This window comes from Alligator mississippiensis, chromosome 12 (genome assembly GCF_030867095.1).
Source record: "Alligator mississippiensis isolate rAllMis1 chromosome 12, rAllMis1, whole genome shotgun sequence".
Lineage (NCBI taxonomy): Eukaryota > Metazoa > Chordata > Crocodylia > Alligatoridae > Alligator > Alligator mississippiensis.
This window is the reverse complement of record NC_081835.1, coordinates 2,609,441-2,626,903: the sequence shown is the minus strand read 5'-3', so window position 1 is coordinate 2,626,903 and position 17,463 is coordinate 2,609,441. Positions and strand designations below refer to the sequence as shown.

Sequence of the window (17,463 nt, the reverse complement as noted above, 5' to 3'; positions counted from 1 at the left end):
CCCACACCCTTCCAGGTCGAGACCGACCCATCCACCATGACTCTCTGGGTGCGACCCTCTAGCCAATTCGCCACCCACCGGACTGTGCAGTCATCCAAGTCACAGCCTCTTAACTTGTTCACCAGTATGGGGTGGGATACCGTATCGAAGGCCTTCCTGAAGTCTAAGTATATGACATCCACCCCTCCTCCTGTGTCCAGGCGTTTCGTAACCTGGTCATAGAAAGAGACTAGGTTGGTCAGGCACGATCTGCCCGCCACAAACCTGTGCTGGTTTCCCCTCAGCATAATTTGTCCTGCCAGGCTCTCACAAATGTGAGCCTTGATAATATTTTCAAATACTTTACCAAGGCAGGAAGTGGAGCTGCACACCCCGACTCCTGCGACAGTCCATCTCAGACCGAGGCACCCCACGACTCGCAATCAGCCACCAGGCACAGCATAGCGACTCCACCTGCATCAAACAGCTGGGGCAGACAGAAAACCCATGCACAAGTCTGCTTGGCACAACTCAGTCCAAATGCACCAGTATAAAACTGGCACAAAGGCAGAACCGGACCTATCAAGATTATCACCAATGTTTTGGGGAATAAACGGATCTATCCATTGCATTCAATGGGATAAGCTGTTATGATGCAGCATGATTCCCTAGAAATATAAATGTGGCAAGCCCACTGCAACTTTAATCCCGTTTCATTCAAGATTAAAGACAGGGCAGTGTTGCTCCCCTTCCCCTTCAAAAAGTTGAAAAGGACATCAGTGTGCACCACAGACTCCTGGTTCGTAACGCCAGACCATGTGCACGAGCGGCACCCACTTAACTACACCGAAGAGTTCTCAGCACTGGACTTCCATCATCTATAGCACTTTGACTGGATGCCTGTAATACTTAACAGCATAAACTAAAGTGTAGCTAAGTGCTGCAATGCTTATAAATGTCACGATTAATATATAAGAATAATCACTTTTAAAAAGGGACGTGCATATCCTCCCTTTGCCTGTGCTTTGCTAGCGGGCGTTCGCAGGCTACGGAGCATGCAGTGCACACGAATGCGTGTGTCGATCTACTTCCCTCCATAGGCAGAATGCAACGAGAGACACAAAATTTCTCTTCTCTGCTCTGCACTGACTTCGTTTCGAACAAACAAGGTTGTTTCACGAGCGCAAGGAGCGTGGACGGCTCCCCTCCAGCTGTTCTGCGCACCACGTGCCGTGGCATCATGCATCCTACTGGTAACTTCTGAGCTAACCTGCACTTGCTGTATTCCCAATTTAAGGGGCTTTGGGGAAGCACAGTTTTGCCCTTCCTAAAACCAACATATAACTTGTATCCCCAACACCGAGGTTTGATTCACACTCGCATGGATTTTTCTGCGGTAGTGGTGTTTCCATGGTATTGGCTGTAACAGATCCTGTTTTACTAAGAGGCACGGACTGCGGGGCTCGTTTTGTGTTGTTCTGTTTTTCATTTGAGTCCAAATATTTTATAGAGTGCATGTACGGTGCTTGTGAAGTGTGGGCCAAACCGTCGCTGGTGCTAGGCAGTGCGGCTCCACGGACCGTGGCGTTCGTGGCTGGCTGCACCAGCTGCAGACCTGGTCTGCAAATTGTTTGTGCGTGTGTCCCGTACACTACAAATACATTTCCGCACATACTGCTTTTTGGGTCTTAATCCTGCCGCGGAGGTGAGGGAGTGTTACAAGTGTAGACACATTCGCGTTTCTTCAGGAGTTTCTGTAGGCCGGGACTGGATCGCTCTTAGATGCCAAAGTCTACTTGGGCACGTCAGAGGTGGAATAGCTTCAAGAGGACTGCTCCCGAGCGCTCTAGCAATGTCTAACCCTGCCGTGCCATGGTGTTCAGGGCACTTTGCTAGGAAGCACAAGACACAGGTTTGGTGAAAGGGGACCTGGAGCCCAGGTTTTCTGCTTCCTGAACATGTGTCCTAACCATTAGGCTAAAACATGGGAGGTTTTTTATGTAATGACAATCTTGGATCCTACCTATTTTAAGGCCCTTGCTTACATTTTTACAAGTTTCTTCTTCCCAGGCTTCATATGAAGGACAGGTGTACCTTCAACTGCAACAAATGCAAAGCACCTACCCACCTGTCATGGAGTACGCAGCACTGTGGTTAGGGTCTAGGGGAGACGTGCATTCGCACCCCAGGGGAATGAGACACAGCATTCAATCTGTTAACAAGTTATTCATATTACTCTTTACGGCAGGGTTCATGCCTTTTTAATCCCCGAAGCATCATGAAAAGTTACGGCGCTTCGCGAATGTTTATTAATAACTCACTGGCTCCCCGGCATGCTAACAGCAGCGTAAAAACGCTTCTGCCAACCAAGTCAGCAGAATGCATCTAACGTGATGAGAAATGGGAGGCTTATAAAATGCTCTTACCTGCAAGACCCCCTTTCCCAGCTGATCTCCTTTCAAGACAAGTCCACTCTTCCCCTTCCCCAACTCTTCAATCCTTCTTAGCACATCTCTCAACAATGCTGGACCCCTTTAGGAGAGGACCCTGCTTTCCTCTACCTCTACATAACACACAACTCTCTATGATGCTAAATTAACAAACAAGAAGAGCGGAGCGTCGGGCTGCAAGATAATGACCAAGAAGCACATCTGGAAACGGCAGGAAATTGCACAGAAATGGTCTATCAGCCTTAGGACAGACCTAAGTGATGTCAAAGAAGTTCACTGAGAGTCTGGAGGACTGAGCACAGGTTGGGGTCCCAGGAAGTGCGCTCACAGACGGGAGAGGTGACAGCGGGGGACAGTGAAGACGACGGCAGGCCAAACTGATAAAAAGACGATGCAAAGGCTGGCATGTTATACGTATCTACTGCCACTGACCTGAGGCGTCACCAACCGAAACTTGGTACTAAAGCTCTTGGCAGAGTCGCACGTGGTCAAAATACAAGGAAAATTAGATTTCTCTTCATAAGAAAACAGGCAATTAAGAACCAATTCAACTAAGGCATACGTGATGTGAACGGTACTCCAAAGAGGACAACGCACAACGGGACCTGAGGACCAAGGGAAACTAATGGAAATTAAAAAAAGACCGGTACTAAGCGGGGTTCAAGAGGAAATGTTTAACACAGGTGCTGTAAAAGAGATTCGACCGAAGGCAGGAAGACCAGCTCCCCCTACGAACATCCGGTACGTGAACTGAAAAATGATTCTAACTAAGGATACAACAGAAAGAAACGTGATGTTGTTTTATTGTCTGTGTTAGGGACTTCAAATTAAGATGCTTGGAAAGCACTATTTTAAATCTGTACGTCTTGTTCATGCTAGGTCTCGGAGAAAAGGTTAGAAACCAGCCTTTCAGATGTGCTGCTATACAAAGACTCCTCGGTGCCTTAGACTTGCCTGAAACTTTCTATTAACATTTTTAAAGAGAAAAACCCTCTCACCAGAGGCTATTTCTTCAGAGTCCCAGAGAAAAATCTAGGGGGTTGTTAGGCAGGTGTGAGCTGGCAAAACCCTGGCACACCGAATACAAACAAATTACGGACAATGCTGGAGAAACAAATGAGCCATGTGGTTTCTTTTCCCTATAAAATATTACTGTTAATCCTGCCAAACAATTATGTCTTTACACACCTCTCGCCTCGCACTTTCCAAAAAATTCAGCTTCTTTTGGAAAATGTTAAATTGAGGACGGGCTCCGCGATGAGTATATGATGCCATGCAGAAAAGGCAATAACTTCAGCAGGAGACATTGCTTTCATCTGCGATGTCAGGAGCTGTGAAATACTGAATCTGAACTAAATTGCTTTGCTTGAGTAGCGCTGTACCTTTGACTCCAGATCAATATTTGGAGCAGTGCCTCAAATGCGAAACCTGAAGGGCGGGGAGAAGGTGGGGGGGAAGCCATTTCTAGATAGTTTTAATGACTTGGAAGTTGCAATGACTTCCAAACAGAGTAGATCACAATGGCTTAACCTGGAGCACCCCACAGGAAAAACATTTACATGTGGAAGAGTGGCAAACTATCCTAGAGGCTGATTTGAAGTCAAAGCTACTGGGTCCTATCACAGCAAAATTATGACTGCTCATTATTTAACTTTGGTGAGAATCATAATTAAAGGGGGCACTCGACAGCAAATTCCCACTGATGGCAAACAGCATCTTATGAGACTCCAGCAAAGAGCAATCAGACACCTTGGGGAAAGCAATCAGGCATCTGTGAAAGAGACCTCTGATGTCAAGAGCACCTCGCCTGGGATGTGTATTTAAGCGGTGTGAAGCTTGCGGCACATGTAACCCGGCGGCAAGGCTAAAGGAAAGTTTTCACAATACAAGGGTCTTTGTAGAACCAATTGCTCAACAGTCCTTCCTAATCAGCCGCAGAAAGATGGGCAAAGGCTTTGTGGCAAAACAGCGCCATTTGGAAACCGACTCCTTCAAAGACAGCTCTTCTTCAAGGCACACGTCGAGAGGATGCTCGTCAAAGTCTGCAACACCCAGGATTTCAGAGTCAGGCCCACAGACTGCAACAGCTTTACTGCTTATCATCAGTCTCTGCAGTGCCATGATTGTACACCTATCAGGCCAGTGAATAACCAGCAATCACCCCGTGTCTGAAAGAGGAGGCAAGAGTGCACTAAATGAACACAGCACCCTGACATCAGTGTGCACATCAGGGGGAAAAAAGAAAGAAATGAAGGGGTTTTTTTGTTTTTGCAATGCAATTGTTAATTCTATTAGAGATGCTCAATTGCTTCGGATCATCTATTATGTCCGTTACTTGCTGAATATTTGTATGGTGTGAAATAACCTCTGCAGCTGGCTGAAGAATATCCATCACGTGATATGTTCAATGTCTAATTATAATCCAGTATCCTTATTGTACTGTAATGATCGCACAATCTGATTCTCTCCGGTATCTGCCAGCGCTCATTCTTAAGTCTGCATGCCCAATCCTGCAAAACCGTACACGCATCAGTTCCTCTAAGGCAGGGAATAGTTGTGTAATGTGCCATGTACTTGGCTATAATCACTGATGGGCTTGCAGGATTAGAACCATAATCCATTACTAATCTGGGATCTTCTTCAACAAGTTCTTCTCTTTTTATTTGCTGGCTGGTGGCCGGTGATCAATAAATCATGTGCCAGTTGTGATTATTCTGAATGGGGCATCATATTGGTATAGTTAGGTACAAACAGCCGGCGTGTTTTCTTGCTACACCTTTCTACTTCTTTGGAGTCAATTTAAGAACTGTCCTTGGCTCATCGGTTCTCACACAGCAAGATACTTAATCACACGCCTAAACTTTCTAGCATGCAGGTTAGCCACTGAAAGGAAGAACGAACGGGACAAGGAAAACTCAACCTGCTCAGCACTATAGCTATACGGATAACGAAGCTTTCAGACTGGTGATCTGAATGAAACACTGGAAATATTTCAGTTAAGATGATCTATTTTGGGCATTATGTAGCACTTCTTTTTTCTTGAAACGTAGGTCTATTTTTGAGACAACAACATTTCAACATTTCTGTATCTTCCTTCTCGGTTAAGACTATTCACCAGTTTTGAACCTCATTCATCATGATTTTGGTTGCCTTGAAAAATCCATTTTTCGTTGACTTTATAATTCACCAAACCCAAAACTGCTTCTTTATTAAACATCACCACTGCTGCTGCTGCTGGCTTTTCTGCAGAAGCCAGAGGGAGGGGCAAGTCATAAACACATAGACTTTCTTCATAACTTGCTGGTTGTGCCACCTAGTTACCTCTTGCTTATCTGAGATAGCCTTGGTATCTAAAAAGCAGGGTGCTTGATCCACGCAAGCCTTATTCAGAACAGTTCATTTGGCCGTAAACACACAAGCACATTTTTTTCGGCGTGGATCTGAGCTTCTCTCAAGTGTGTGATGCTAATTCTGTACCTCAATCTGTCTCCAGACACCTTTTCCTACAGAAAAAAAAGGCCTTGCAAAATTTCTGTATGCTGCTTCCCAGATTCATAGCATTGCACAAATCAACATTTTCAGCTGGCAACCCCACAACATCGCACAATGTCAGCCACCAAAAAAAGAAGCATTTCTGAACCCTTCCCAAGGTTACCACAGATCTCTTTTATGGGAAGCATTAAGGAGAAGGCTATGTTCATCTCGGAGAAGAACCTGTGTTAATTCTTAATAGAGGTTGGCATTTCAGTGACAGCCCCTGGCTTCATAGGATGCCAGGGTTTTAATGTGAACTTCTATAAGGACTTAGCACGACCTAAAGCCTCGCTGCAAGTACCAGACTTGTGTCTACATGAAAGGAGGCAGTGCTGCCGCACTTAGACACATCCTCACTGCGCTACACCATCCGGACATCACATTCCCAGCAGACGTCACTGGAAAGCGGGTGCACCGCAAGACTGGTGTTCGCCTGCTTCTGGCTTGTGCACCAGCCGTGCATGGTGAGGGCACAGCCTCCCTCCGCGTGGCACTGCACTGCCCCATTGATTCAGACCTTCTGGTTTTGCCTTCCCTGGCCAGTGCCTAGCAGCAGGGATATTTAAAAAAATAACCAAATGACCCAAGCAGCACTCCAACTCAAACCAAAGCAAACCACCATGCCCAAAGAAGCCATTCCTCTGCGTGCATTATCCTGGAAGAGGGTCAGAGAATAGCGCTGGGCTATACCGCTTAATAAAATGCTGGCAGGCCCCCAGATCCGGCAGCGCTGAGCCCCCTGCAAGAACCCACCTGCAATGCAATGGGTTTTCTTCCTGTATTTGCATGCCGGATCCTATCTGGCAGCGAAGCATTCAGTTCTACGCTACTTTTGCATGAATGACACCATACAAAGATGTCCTGTATTTACTCGCTGAATAAACAGTAGGTTTCGCTTGCACTCGGCTATTGTGACTCCGAGCCATTTTATTTCTATGTCAGCAGCGCTGAATGTGCGCTGGTCCAGGCATTTCGCTCCCTGCTCACCTTTGTCAAGGAAGAGGCCAGAAACATTCGAGCTGCTGCATCTCTGGAGCAGATATAACTCAGCCCTATCACCTCTGGAGGGCTGTGCTACACTCTGTTTTATGTTAGTAACACTGCAGCCGCCTATTTATTTTTAAGTTCATGAAAGAGCACCTATGCCCAGTGTCCCCTGGCGCGCACTGCCTGAAAAGCTGCAATGCATTGACAGAGTCACTACAAATAGACTCTGGCCCAGCAATCAGCCTCCAAAAGCAAAGGCTTAGGGAGGAAAAAAAACATCCAATGGCTGTTTTTCTACCCATTATAAGCCAGAAGAAGCAGCGCTGTCACAGCAGTCGGGAGGGGAGGAGAAGGGGACGCAAGGACCAACCTCCTTGGAGCTGGGAATACCCCGAGCCTGCCCCGATGGTTCGACAGCCGCAGGGCGGCATTGCTTGGGCCTGAGCTGTTATAAAAACACCCACGGTAAAGTTTTCTCAGGAAACCAGGGCTCAGCCATAGGGACTGAGTCCCATTTGGTGAGAGGTGTGAGCACAAGGTTGACTTGCAGCATTTTTAAGGACTAGGCACATTTTTAAAATTAGGCATAGGTTTAAGTGCCTTGTTGACCCGGGGCCCTGGGGTTGGATTTAAGGCTCAGTGATGTCGGAGGACATCCTTCCTGGCACTCCCCGGACATGGAGCAGGTGCTCCATCAGTGTCAAGGCTTCGCACATCAAGACTAGTCCGTTAGCTTGAGATCTTAGCATTGGTAACGTGCCGCTGCAACATGGGCTTTGGCTATTCCTAAGCAGTGTGTGCGGGGGAGATCCCATAAAACACTTCTTTATCATCTTCAACTCATCCGCTGAGACGGGGAATATTCAGACATTTGGCCAAAGCAGTAATCCTTCTGGAATACTCCATCACGTGCTACAGAGATATCCCAACTGTGCTCCAATTAAAACCAGTGCGTTTAGTCACGTTAATAGAAAGTCAACTGCTACCATTCGTTACTGCCCTGGGCAAATACAGCTCTGCTTCCTGCAAGTCCTTTCACAGCCTCTCATGAAGCAAGTCTCAGCTCACGAAAGCATATATATATATCTATATATAGCTATATAGATATAGATATGATATGTGTGTGTGTGTGTGTGTGTGTGTGTGTGTGTTTTATATACTTTTATAGATATATAACATCTTTACTTTGGTTAGTCTAGAAGGTGCAAATGCACCCTGCCGTCTACTTGACTTCTGACTAAGTACGTTGCTAAATAAAACACACCCAGGGCATAGCTGAAGAAATAAATATTGACACAGGATGCTGATAAAGGACCGACTGCACATTTTTTCAAACCAGAACATCATATTGTAGCATCGAGTTTTCTGATTAATGCGATCTCCTCACCTCTGACTTAAATGCCTCATCTCAGAGCTGCCTTTCAGGTTCACACGTGTGTGTGTGTATGTGTGCATGTGAGTATATACTTATATGTACATATATACACTTAACTGTACATGTGTGTGTGGGCATTAGGTGGGTGCGTGTGTGTGTGCATATATATGTGTGTGTGTGTATATATATATATAAAGTGTGTGTGTGTGTGTGGGCATGTATATATATAGTTATAGCTACAATTATACATTTAACTCTACATATGTGTGTGTGTATAAGATGGGGTGTGTGTATATCTATAGCTCTATATATAAAAGTGTGTGTATATATAAAGCAATGTGTATGTATGCGTGTGTATAAAGTGTGTGTGTGTGTGTGTGTGTGTGTGTGTGTAAAGTGTGTGTGCACGCTCACAGAGAATAATACCGCCCGCAGAGTCCTGCCTGCTCAGAGCCCTCCCGGGAGGCTGGGGCTGCAGAGCTCAGTTGTTTTGATGATTTGCGACCTTCACGAGCTATGCTGTCTGTGCTCACCCAGGTGAAAGTGCCAGCCTCAGAGTTAATCCACTTAATTGTTTCTTTCCAATAAATAGACCCCTTCTTGTACTTCTGAGCAGGATCATTTAAGTGGCGATTGCTCCTTGAAGCTAAAGATTAATAAACATAGATCAGGCCTCCTACAAGATCTTCAAATCAACCGATCCACTAAAATAATAAAAAACAAACACCTAGATCTATTCCTGCTCTTGTTTTTACCTCCAGGTCTCTTTCAGGATTTCTGACGCACTCCTTACAGCCTGGAATACCCCCCGGACTGGCTGTGACGGTGTGGTTATTACCGTCTCTTTTCCCAAAGGACCCTCGAGCTCTGTGTCTAAGTCTCTGTTGGAAGAAAGCCCCAGAAACTACTTTGTGCAAGAAGGCACACGGCGCATGCCAGCAAGGAAGCTGAGAACAACCTGTCCACAAGGACAGTCTCTTCCAGCCTCCGTTACTGAGTTACTTCATGTTCTGAAGCAAATGAGTGCTTGCTGTGACAAATCCAGATATTCTTGTCATCTGTATACTGGGCTGTTGGGTGTAGCCGTGTTGGCCCAAGGACGCAGGAAGACACGGTTCTTTGTGTAGATGTGATCTCTTTTATTAGACCGAGTAGTTGGAAAAAAGTTCTTAGCAAGATTTTGGGTGCCCATCTGTATAGGGACTCTCAATCCTCCCTCTAATCCTGCTCAACTCCTGCTCCCCTGGTATCTTGTGGCAAGGAGTTCCAGGGTCCAGCCGTGCATTGTGTGCAAAAGTCTAATTCAAGGACTCATAAATGTACGGCAACGCAAAGACAAAGCCCAAGCAGACACAACCCACCAGCCAATCTTAGTGTTTTTCTTTAGTGTATCCCTCATATTTCTACTAATGCTGAATTGAAAGGTCTTGGTAAATAGACACAAAAAAAACCTTCTCCTTTGGCAAATTCAGTTTATAATCCTAATCTACCTTTAGAAGCCTCCGTGCCGAGTGGGTTTTCTAAGATGTCTGTCATGTCTTGGCTCCAAGCATCTTTCACAGCAGACTTAGACACCACCCTGCCGTTCAGACTTTGTTGCGGCCGGAAGTTATTCCTCAAATACTCCACGGATTTGACGTGGTCTTGCTGCTCCGTGGTAAATATGGAATAAAACGCCTCCAGCTGAACGCAGCGATCGTGGCAGGGAAGAAAAAAGAACATTAATTAGAAAAACAATGTGGTGAAATCCGGGTGTCTGATAAGAATGTAAAATGGCAGGAAGCGTTGATGCCAAGGCTGATAAATCAAACAGGAAACCAGGCTGCCCACTGAAATGACTGCCAACAGCCTTATCTAGCCACGCTGTCTATCCTGCCAAGCAATAGAGAAAACACTTAAGAAACCCTTATGAGTCTGAAACGGGCATGAAAACATTTGTTCTTAGCTTTCTTGTCTCAAAGAATATGATGTGTGCAAATGGATACCCCGCCCCCACATTTTTGCTTCAATCGTTCTGCTTTTTAATATTCCCCCAAGAAGCAATCCGCGTTTGCGCTGTCTTTCGAAAGCAGCCCTTTATTCGGAGTTGTTTTGTAGACGGATCTCAAGGCCAGTATCATCCTCCCCTCACCTTTTTTGGGTTTTTTTTACAAGTGGGGAAACATAAGCATCAAACGCCTTGCCCAAAATCAAGCAGCCAGGCAGGAGCAGAGCCAAGAATAGAGCCCAGGTGCCCCGAGTCCTGGCACATTTTCCTGGGCACGGGAACATGCTGTCTCTCCCCTCGACTTCATGACAAAGTGAGAAAACCTAAGCCATATTCCTTGTATTAATCTCATGTGTCATCATCATGCTAGGTACATTTTTTTTTATATTCTCTCCAGGAGAGGACGTAGCTGCTGCATTCAGATTTGGGCTATTTTTAAAAGTAATGCCTTAACCTATAAGCTAAAACTGCTGTTATGTCTCTTATATATTTTCTGTTAAGGCAAAAAAAAAAGACACATAATGTCTCAAAATTTCTTAGAGAAAAACTACTGGCACATTAAATGGAAAAGATTTTCAGTTAACTTGGTTGTTCTGCAGGTTGCTGGGGTCAGCGCAGAATTTACTAATAGCTTGTTATCTTCCAGTTGCAGAACTAGAATTAGGCAGATCATTGTAAGAAAGGCTGAGCTACACAGAGCAATACAAAAGAGCCAATCCTGTTCCCATTGAAGTCAATAGTATTGATTTCTGCGGGAGCAGGATGTGGCCCCAAGATTTAGAGAGAACTTGAATTGCTCTTATAGCTTAATGACAGACCACGATTTGAAAGCTAGAGACTTCTTCTTTTCATTAAGTGCATTTGCCCTAAGAGCTACAGAGAAGGATGTGACAGTTTCAAAACTAATGACCTGAAAAAAAAATATTGTCAACCACATCATAGCTCCAGTTGATAGCTGGGATTAAAAAAGAAGAAGAAGAAAAAAAAAAAGAAATCAAAGGCAAAGCTCGGCAGACCCGTTAAGGGCTCCATGCTGAATCAGGGGCACCCAACTAAAATCATTTCATTTCCCTCCAGATCAGTAAAATTGAAACCCCCATTCTTCTGCTGCTGTCCAGCGTGCTTGTTCTGCTGTGCTCTGACAATACTCGCTATTAAACGGAAATCTGTAAAACTTCTCCTGACCCTCGGGGCCGGACAGAGTCAATTTTACACATTTCATTTCAATAGTGAGTGCCGCTGGAGTGCAGCGGTGTGCTGGGCCTGCTAATGTGAGACGACCATTAGAATGACAGCATGGGGAGCAGCCCAACGCTGACCAGCGACCGTGTGGCAGGGATTTGTTAAATCCTGAGTCTGGCAATTTTGGATTAAGAAAGTGAAGAACTCTGCACCCAGGAGCAGACTAAACAATTAACACGTAGGCAGCCCTTCGTACAAAGGCTATCAGATCTCAACTCTTCTTGCAAACGGTTTCCCAACTCTCTGAATTCCTAGCCTGGCTTTATAGCTGGGGAGACTTATGCAAAGTGAGGTTGCGTGATCAATGGGAACGTGCATCCGCACTGAACGGTAGGATAGCACAGCTCAGACGGATCCATTCCTTTGTGGGAACGCAGGAGACGTCCAATTAGTCCAATGCACACCACCGAGCTGCTCAGGAATACTTTGCTCTTTTGTTAAAATGCTGAATCCCAGAGATCACAACGGCTTGTGGAAATGCCTCATGTCTGGTGAAAGGTTCCCCGGGAAGGTTTCTCAGGTCCTGGCGGGAACAGGGGACAGGCAGCTCTCTCATTTTTCATGCACAATTTTGAAAGCTCTCCCAATGTGTTCCCTGCCTGGGTCAACAATTCGGCTTGTTTTTTCCCCCCCCACTGCTTTAAGGGACAGGTATATTATTAACATATTCAAGCACCAACGGTGAGGAGGAAACAGGACAGCCCCCTGCTCAAGTCAGGCAAGGGGAGGATGCTGCAGTGCTCTCCATACAGGGCATGGGACCTATGTAGGCAGGAAAAATTAGATGCATTACAGGTTAGACCTCAGGAAGAAGCTCCTTGCTGCATCAGGGCGGCAGTGGAACGAACTGCCCAAGAAAGGTGCAGCATCCTTCCTGGAGCTGCGAGAGGCTAGAGAAGCATTAGGTAGGGATGAGTTAGAAGTAGCCTTCTTGCTACCTTCCCCAAAAGGGACAAACTAAATAGGACACCTCAGTTTTCTTATGGAGGGAGGCAGGGAGAAACGTTTGGTTTGGCTAATCCATCTCAGGCCCGAGATCTGCAGGGACTGACGCACCTTACCAAATCTATGCACCAGCGGTTCCCAAACTCGGATTGTGCACCACCAGTTGAAAATGATATAACCTTAAGTACCACCAGCATGTTTTTGTCATAGAGAGTAATTATAATAAATGCGTTAACGTGTACCACTGCCAGGCTGTCTGCGTAATGCTGGTGGTACGGGGACCGCAGATTGGGAACCGCTGCGCCAGGAGATTTCCTGTTGAAGTCAATGCAGCTATGAGTAGCGCTGGAAGCTAAGCAGTTGTGTAACTCCACTCGAGAGCAGGGACTTAGGTACCAACTGCTCACTCTAAATTAAGCCTTTAAGCTTATATTTCCTTGATGGCAAATTGATTTTTTAAACTTGAGAGCTTTTAAAATATTTTCTTCTCCCAGGCTGCCTTGAGGAGGTGTAGCTGCGTTTTTAACTGCTGCTCCTGCAATGACAATTTCAACTTCTCTTTTTTCTTTTTTTTGCATGCTGAAGAATGCATAAATCGTTTCAACTTCACTTTTATTTTAAAAATATTATCTACCACAAATTAGATATTAATTGATCTCAGATTGCTGGTAGCAAAAGAAGAAGCTGTGTTCGTGCCATTCAAACAGAGTGAGAGATCTTGTTCAGAAGAAGGAATAAAGAACCAACAGGACACCACTGTTGGTAAGTAAGGGGAAACCTGTTTTAAAACCCGAAGTCATGTAATTATAAACTATTAAAACCCGGATGAGCACAGTTTTCTGAGGGGTGGATATCTAAATGGCAATTAAAAAGCTGAATCCATTATAATTACAATAAGATACTCCGAGGTATGCATTATGAGAGATAATGTCATGCTTTGGGTCACTGAACGCACTTAGCCTCACAATGATTCTGCGGGGTGACACGGCGTGTCCTGTTTTGTTGGCTAATTATTGGGTGAGATGACAATGATGGAGCATTAAAGGCAAAAATGCAGAAGCCTCCACAAATGGACCACTTTTTGTGCTGTCATTTTTACAGCCAGATCCATTGCACAACAGGAAGGATTTAATTGGAGTTGCTACAAGGCTTAAATAATATCACTTTCCCCTTGTGGGGGCACGGGCTGTTTCATACAGCTTGCGATAAAGGAAGTTAAACTATGGAAATGGATTCTGCTATACTGCTTCAGTAAAAGGAACACATCATAATTACAGTATTGGCTGTGATGGCACCTACATCTCTAAGTATATGTCTACCTTGAGCTGCTGGGGGAAATAATCCTATTATTCTATGTTTCCTGGTATTGTATTATTGTAAGCCTGTCTACAAACACAGAAGCCATACTGCTGTGTCTTTGTATAGGTGAAGCAGCAAAATCCCACAGTATGCTGCTCTACAGGTGCTTTCGCTGGTACAACTATTCGTCTCTGGGAAGAGTTGAGATAGCCTGGGATAAGGCAGCTATAATGATACCTGTCTGCACCGTTTTAACTACAATGGTAGAAAGTCACACCCCTGGTCAGAGCAGAACAAGAGTGAATAAGGACCAGAGCCCTGGGCTGTTTAGAAAAGGAACTGGCTGCTGACCTGCCTGTCATAGAAAATTAGGGTTGGACGGGGGTCATCTAGTCCAGTGCTTCTCAAACTATCTGATGTGGCGGACCGGCAATTTCTTTTCCAGCGGGCCAGGGACCGGTGCCCGGTTCAGCCGGTGGCAGCAACTGTGTGTAACAGCGCTACACAGATGTGCGACCGGCTGTTTCTTTCTCTTTCCTCACCTCGCACGACGTGACGTCACCTGGAGCGCTGGAACGTACGAACCGCGGCGCTACGACATGTCAATGCTATGCTTCTGCAAATATATTTCTTTCTTTCCTGGCAACTCGCTGCGGACCGGCGACCGGTGGCTCGCGGACCGGACCACCACTTTGAGAAGCACTGATCTAGTCCACCCCCCGTCACTCCACAGGTATCACAAACTCCAAGGAGGTTAAAAGCCTCTTGCGGTTCACGTGCACTTTGAAGCAACTCCCAAAAGAAAGGAGACATGATTTATTCATGCGGTTCATTCACACAACCAACACCTTCCTAGGCTGGTAAGCCTGTTGCATCCAAGAGACCTGCCATCTCTTGCTTTCTACAAACCATCTGTTCAAAACCATGCACCGAGAAGAACTAATGAGAGCTCTTGAGGAATTAGAAGCAAGTCACCTCTCCTCCTCCTCCTCCTCCTCACTTCTGCTTCGCTGCCCTCCTGAACTATTCATCCATTTGCTGCACCTCATCATATCCCCAAGGCAGCGATTCTCAACCAGGGGCTGCAACACCCCGCGCTGCCTTGAGATCCTCAAGGTTAGCACGGTTAAGAGTGCAAATGTGATTCACGAGATCAATCTGGAGATTTCAAATAGGACATCAGAGCGTCGCAACCATTCTGGCCTGCCGTGGGCTCTCCTCCTTCTTTCCTCTATGATCTTGCTGCACTTGAAAGATGAATGACAGCGGAGAGCTGGCATTTTCTGAGAGGTGCTCGAGGTAAAAGGAGAGGGGCCTCAAGTCTAACGAGGTTGGGAACCACTGTCTTAGAGGTAAGCTCTTTGGTACAGGGCAGTCTTTTTACTGGGTGAACGATGACTGGTACTCCGCGGCTATGACGCTTGGCTAACTACACGCTACTGTAATTAAGAAGAAACCGCTAATTACTTGATGGCGTTTCACTGCATCTAATACTGCCGACAGAAATATTGAGAGGCTTCAGTCATTCAGGAACAGCTTATTGCAAAAGTCTCTTTTCAACAGCTAAAGTAAAACACCAGCAAATAAAAGGAAAGATTGATTTCAACAGAAAATCTATCTGTAAAACAATGGTTTTAAAACATCAACATGTATTTAATTGTTAAACACTGGACTAGATGGATCCTTTTTTTTTTTATTCTCAATACAAATTCCAGGCACTGCCTCGATCTACAGTAAAAGCTGTGATGTGCTAATTTTAAAGATTTGTATATCAGTGCTGTAAGCACATAATGGCAGCTTCACCCTGTTTAAAAAAGTTAAAGATGGCGAAATGAAAGGAACCGCTTCTTTCCTAGTGTACTTAGCTCAAACTGAGGTTACTCATTTCCTTCCCAAAAAAAGCTTCAATTTGAAAGAGTAAAAGAAGGATTCTCTGCAGATATTTACACCATGGCTTATTTTTATCTTACCCAAACAATACAGACTAAATCATTGGAAGGAAATTGGGTTTCCGTTGCATTGTTTCCTAAGGCTGATGGCTCCTGTTCAGAAACAATATTGAAAAAAAAATCTATATTTATATCTATATAGATATATCTATAGATATCTAAATATAGATATCTATCTAGATAGATATCTATATCTAGCTATATCTAGATAGATAGATAGATAGATAGATAGATAGATAGATAGATAGATAGATAGATAGATAAAATCACCAGTATTTCTCTTTCAGTCAACAGAACTCTTTGGCTTTTGTTCTCCAAACGACAATGTCAGGTTTTCAGAACAGTGCCCTGAGGGCAAATCAAGCAAGAGCCTGTACGGCAGCATACACCTACCTGATGGTAAGAAATAGGAACAGGTCTGCGAAAAACTATCCACTCCACAATCTGACTACACGGAGGAGTTGTCAGAGAGCCTGTATAGCGGTAGTAACTCCCCAGCGATGCTGGCAGCAGGTCTCTCAGCACAAAGGGATCCAGAAAGGTCTCCTTCTCTGTTGGAAAAATTGACAAAGAAAAATGGACTTATTTTTACATGACTTTAAAACTGTTAGGACATGGACAGAGGACTTTCCACACAATCATGGCCACAGCCCTACCCTTCCTTAGCATGTAATCTCTGCAGTTTGGATGATCTGCACTGCCTACGACATGGTGCCAGGAAGGGGCTCAATACTGCTTTATGCCTGGAAGCTATCTTGACCATGAAACTTATACCATACAAGGGAAGCATCTTTCTTCCTCCCTCCTCCAGAAATATATATAGAGTTCATATGAGGGCTGGCCTGCCTTGTTTCTTGTCCAATCTCAGCAGATCTGACGGGCAAGCGGATTCCCCCATACCTAATGGTGAAGTTTCTCAAAGCCTAGTCCACCCTAAGGAGCCAAAGGACATTGGGGTGGGTTTACATAGAGATTTTAGGAGAAGTGAGAACCCCAAGAAGCAAGACCTAAGACTGCAGTATTCAGTTTTACTAAACCCCACAAAAGGTACTATATCGGTATCCACGTGCAGCTTTCCCGTAACCACGCTTTTTTCCTGCGCTGCTAATGGAAAAGGCAAATATGCGATTATTTTAGGCATCTCAGATTCTGCTGCATAACCACAACAGGTGTGCAATGTCTCCGAAACCTTCAGAGCTCCAAAATATTAATAAATCTATTAATGTCAAAATATGCATGTTAAAAGAACTGTCAGCTTTCCCTTCCCAGATGGTTTCCCCTCCCAGAGCAAACAGATAAGACAAAAAGCAAACCATGTTTTTGGCCTTTTAACCCATGCAAGTGTCATCCCTTTAGAATAACAAAAATGTGGTCATTAAGCTTACGCTCTAGTTAAGCATACATTATTGGCCAAAATTTCAAAGAAGCCCTAATCAGACACTTATAACCACTGTGGTGCCTCTTTTTTACCACAGCCAAATTTCAATGCAATTTAAGCTCTAATTCAATTTCCACTTGCTCATTTTTTTTTCATATGAAAATCTGGTCATGCAACATGCAGGTTCATTTTGAGCATCTGATTTTAAAATACAGCTCGTATATATATTTAAAGCAACAAGAAATCTTCAAAAAAAAAGGCAGTTTTCAAAAAGCATGCCTAACTGTGCTTATTGTGTTCATTAAATTGCTTGCATAAATATTTGTGCATGCAACTCA

The 17,463-nt window shown here is 44.8% G+C and overlaps 1 protein-coding gene across 4 annotated transcripts in view; it reads right to left on the bottom strand.

The window, feature by feature from the left end:
• Nucleotides 1–17,463, bottom strand: part of PTPRG (protein tyrosine phosphatase receptor type G) — a 450,708-nt gene that overhangs the window by 90,719 nt on the left and 342,526 nt on the right. For all 4 annotated transcript variants that reach the window (XM_059715744.1, XM_059715745.1, XM_059715747.1 and 1 more), the window contains exons 7-8: nt 16,141–16,298; nt 9,816–10,008 (exon numbers count right to left, since the gene is read on the bottom strand). In XM_059715744.1, the coding sequence (XP_059571727.1) occupies nt 9,816–10,008; nt 16,141–16,298 (351 nt within the window). The remainder of the gene's footprint in view (nt 1–9,815; nt 10,009–16,140; nt 16,299–17,463) is intronic.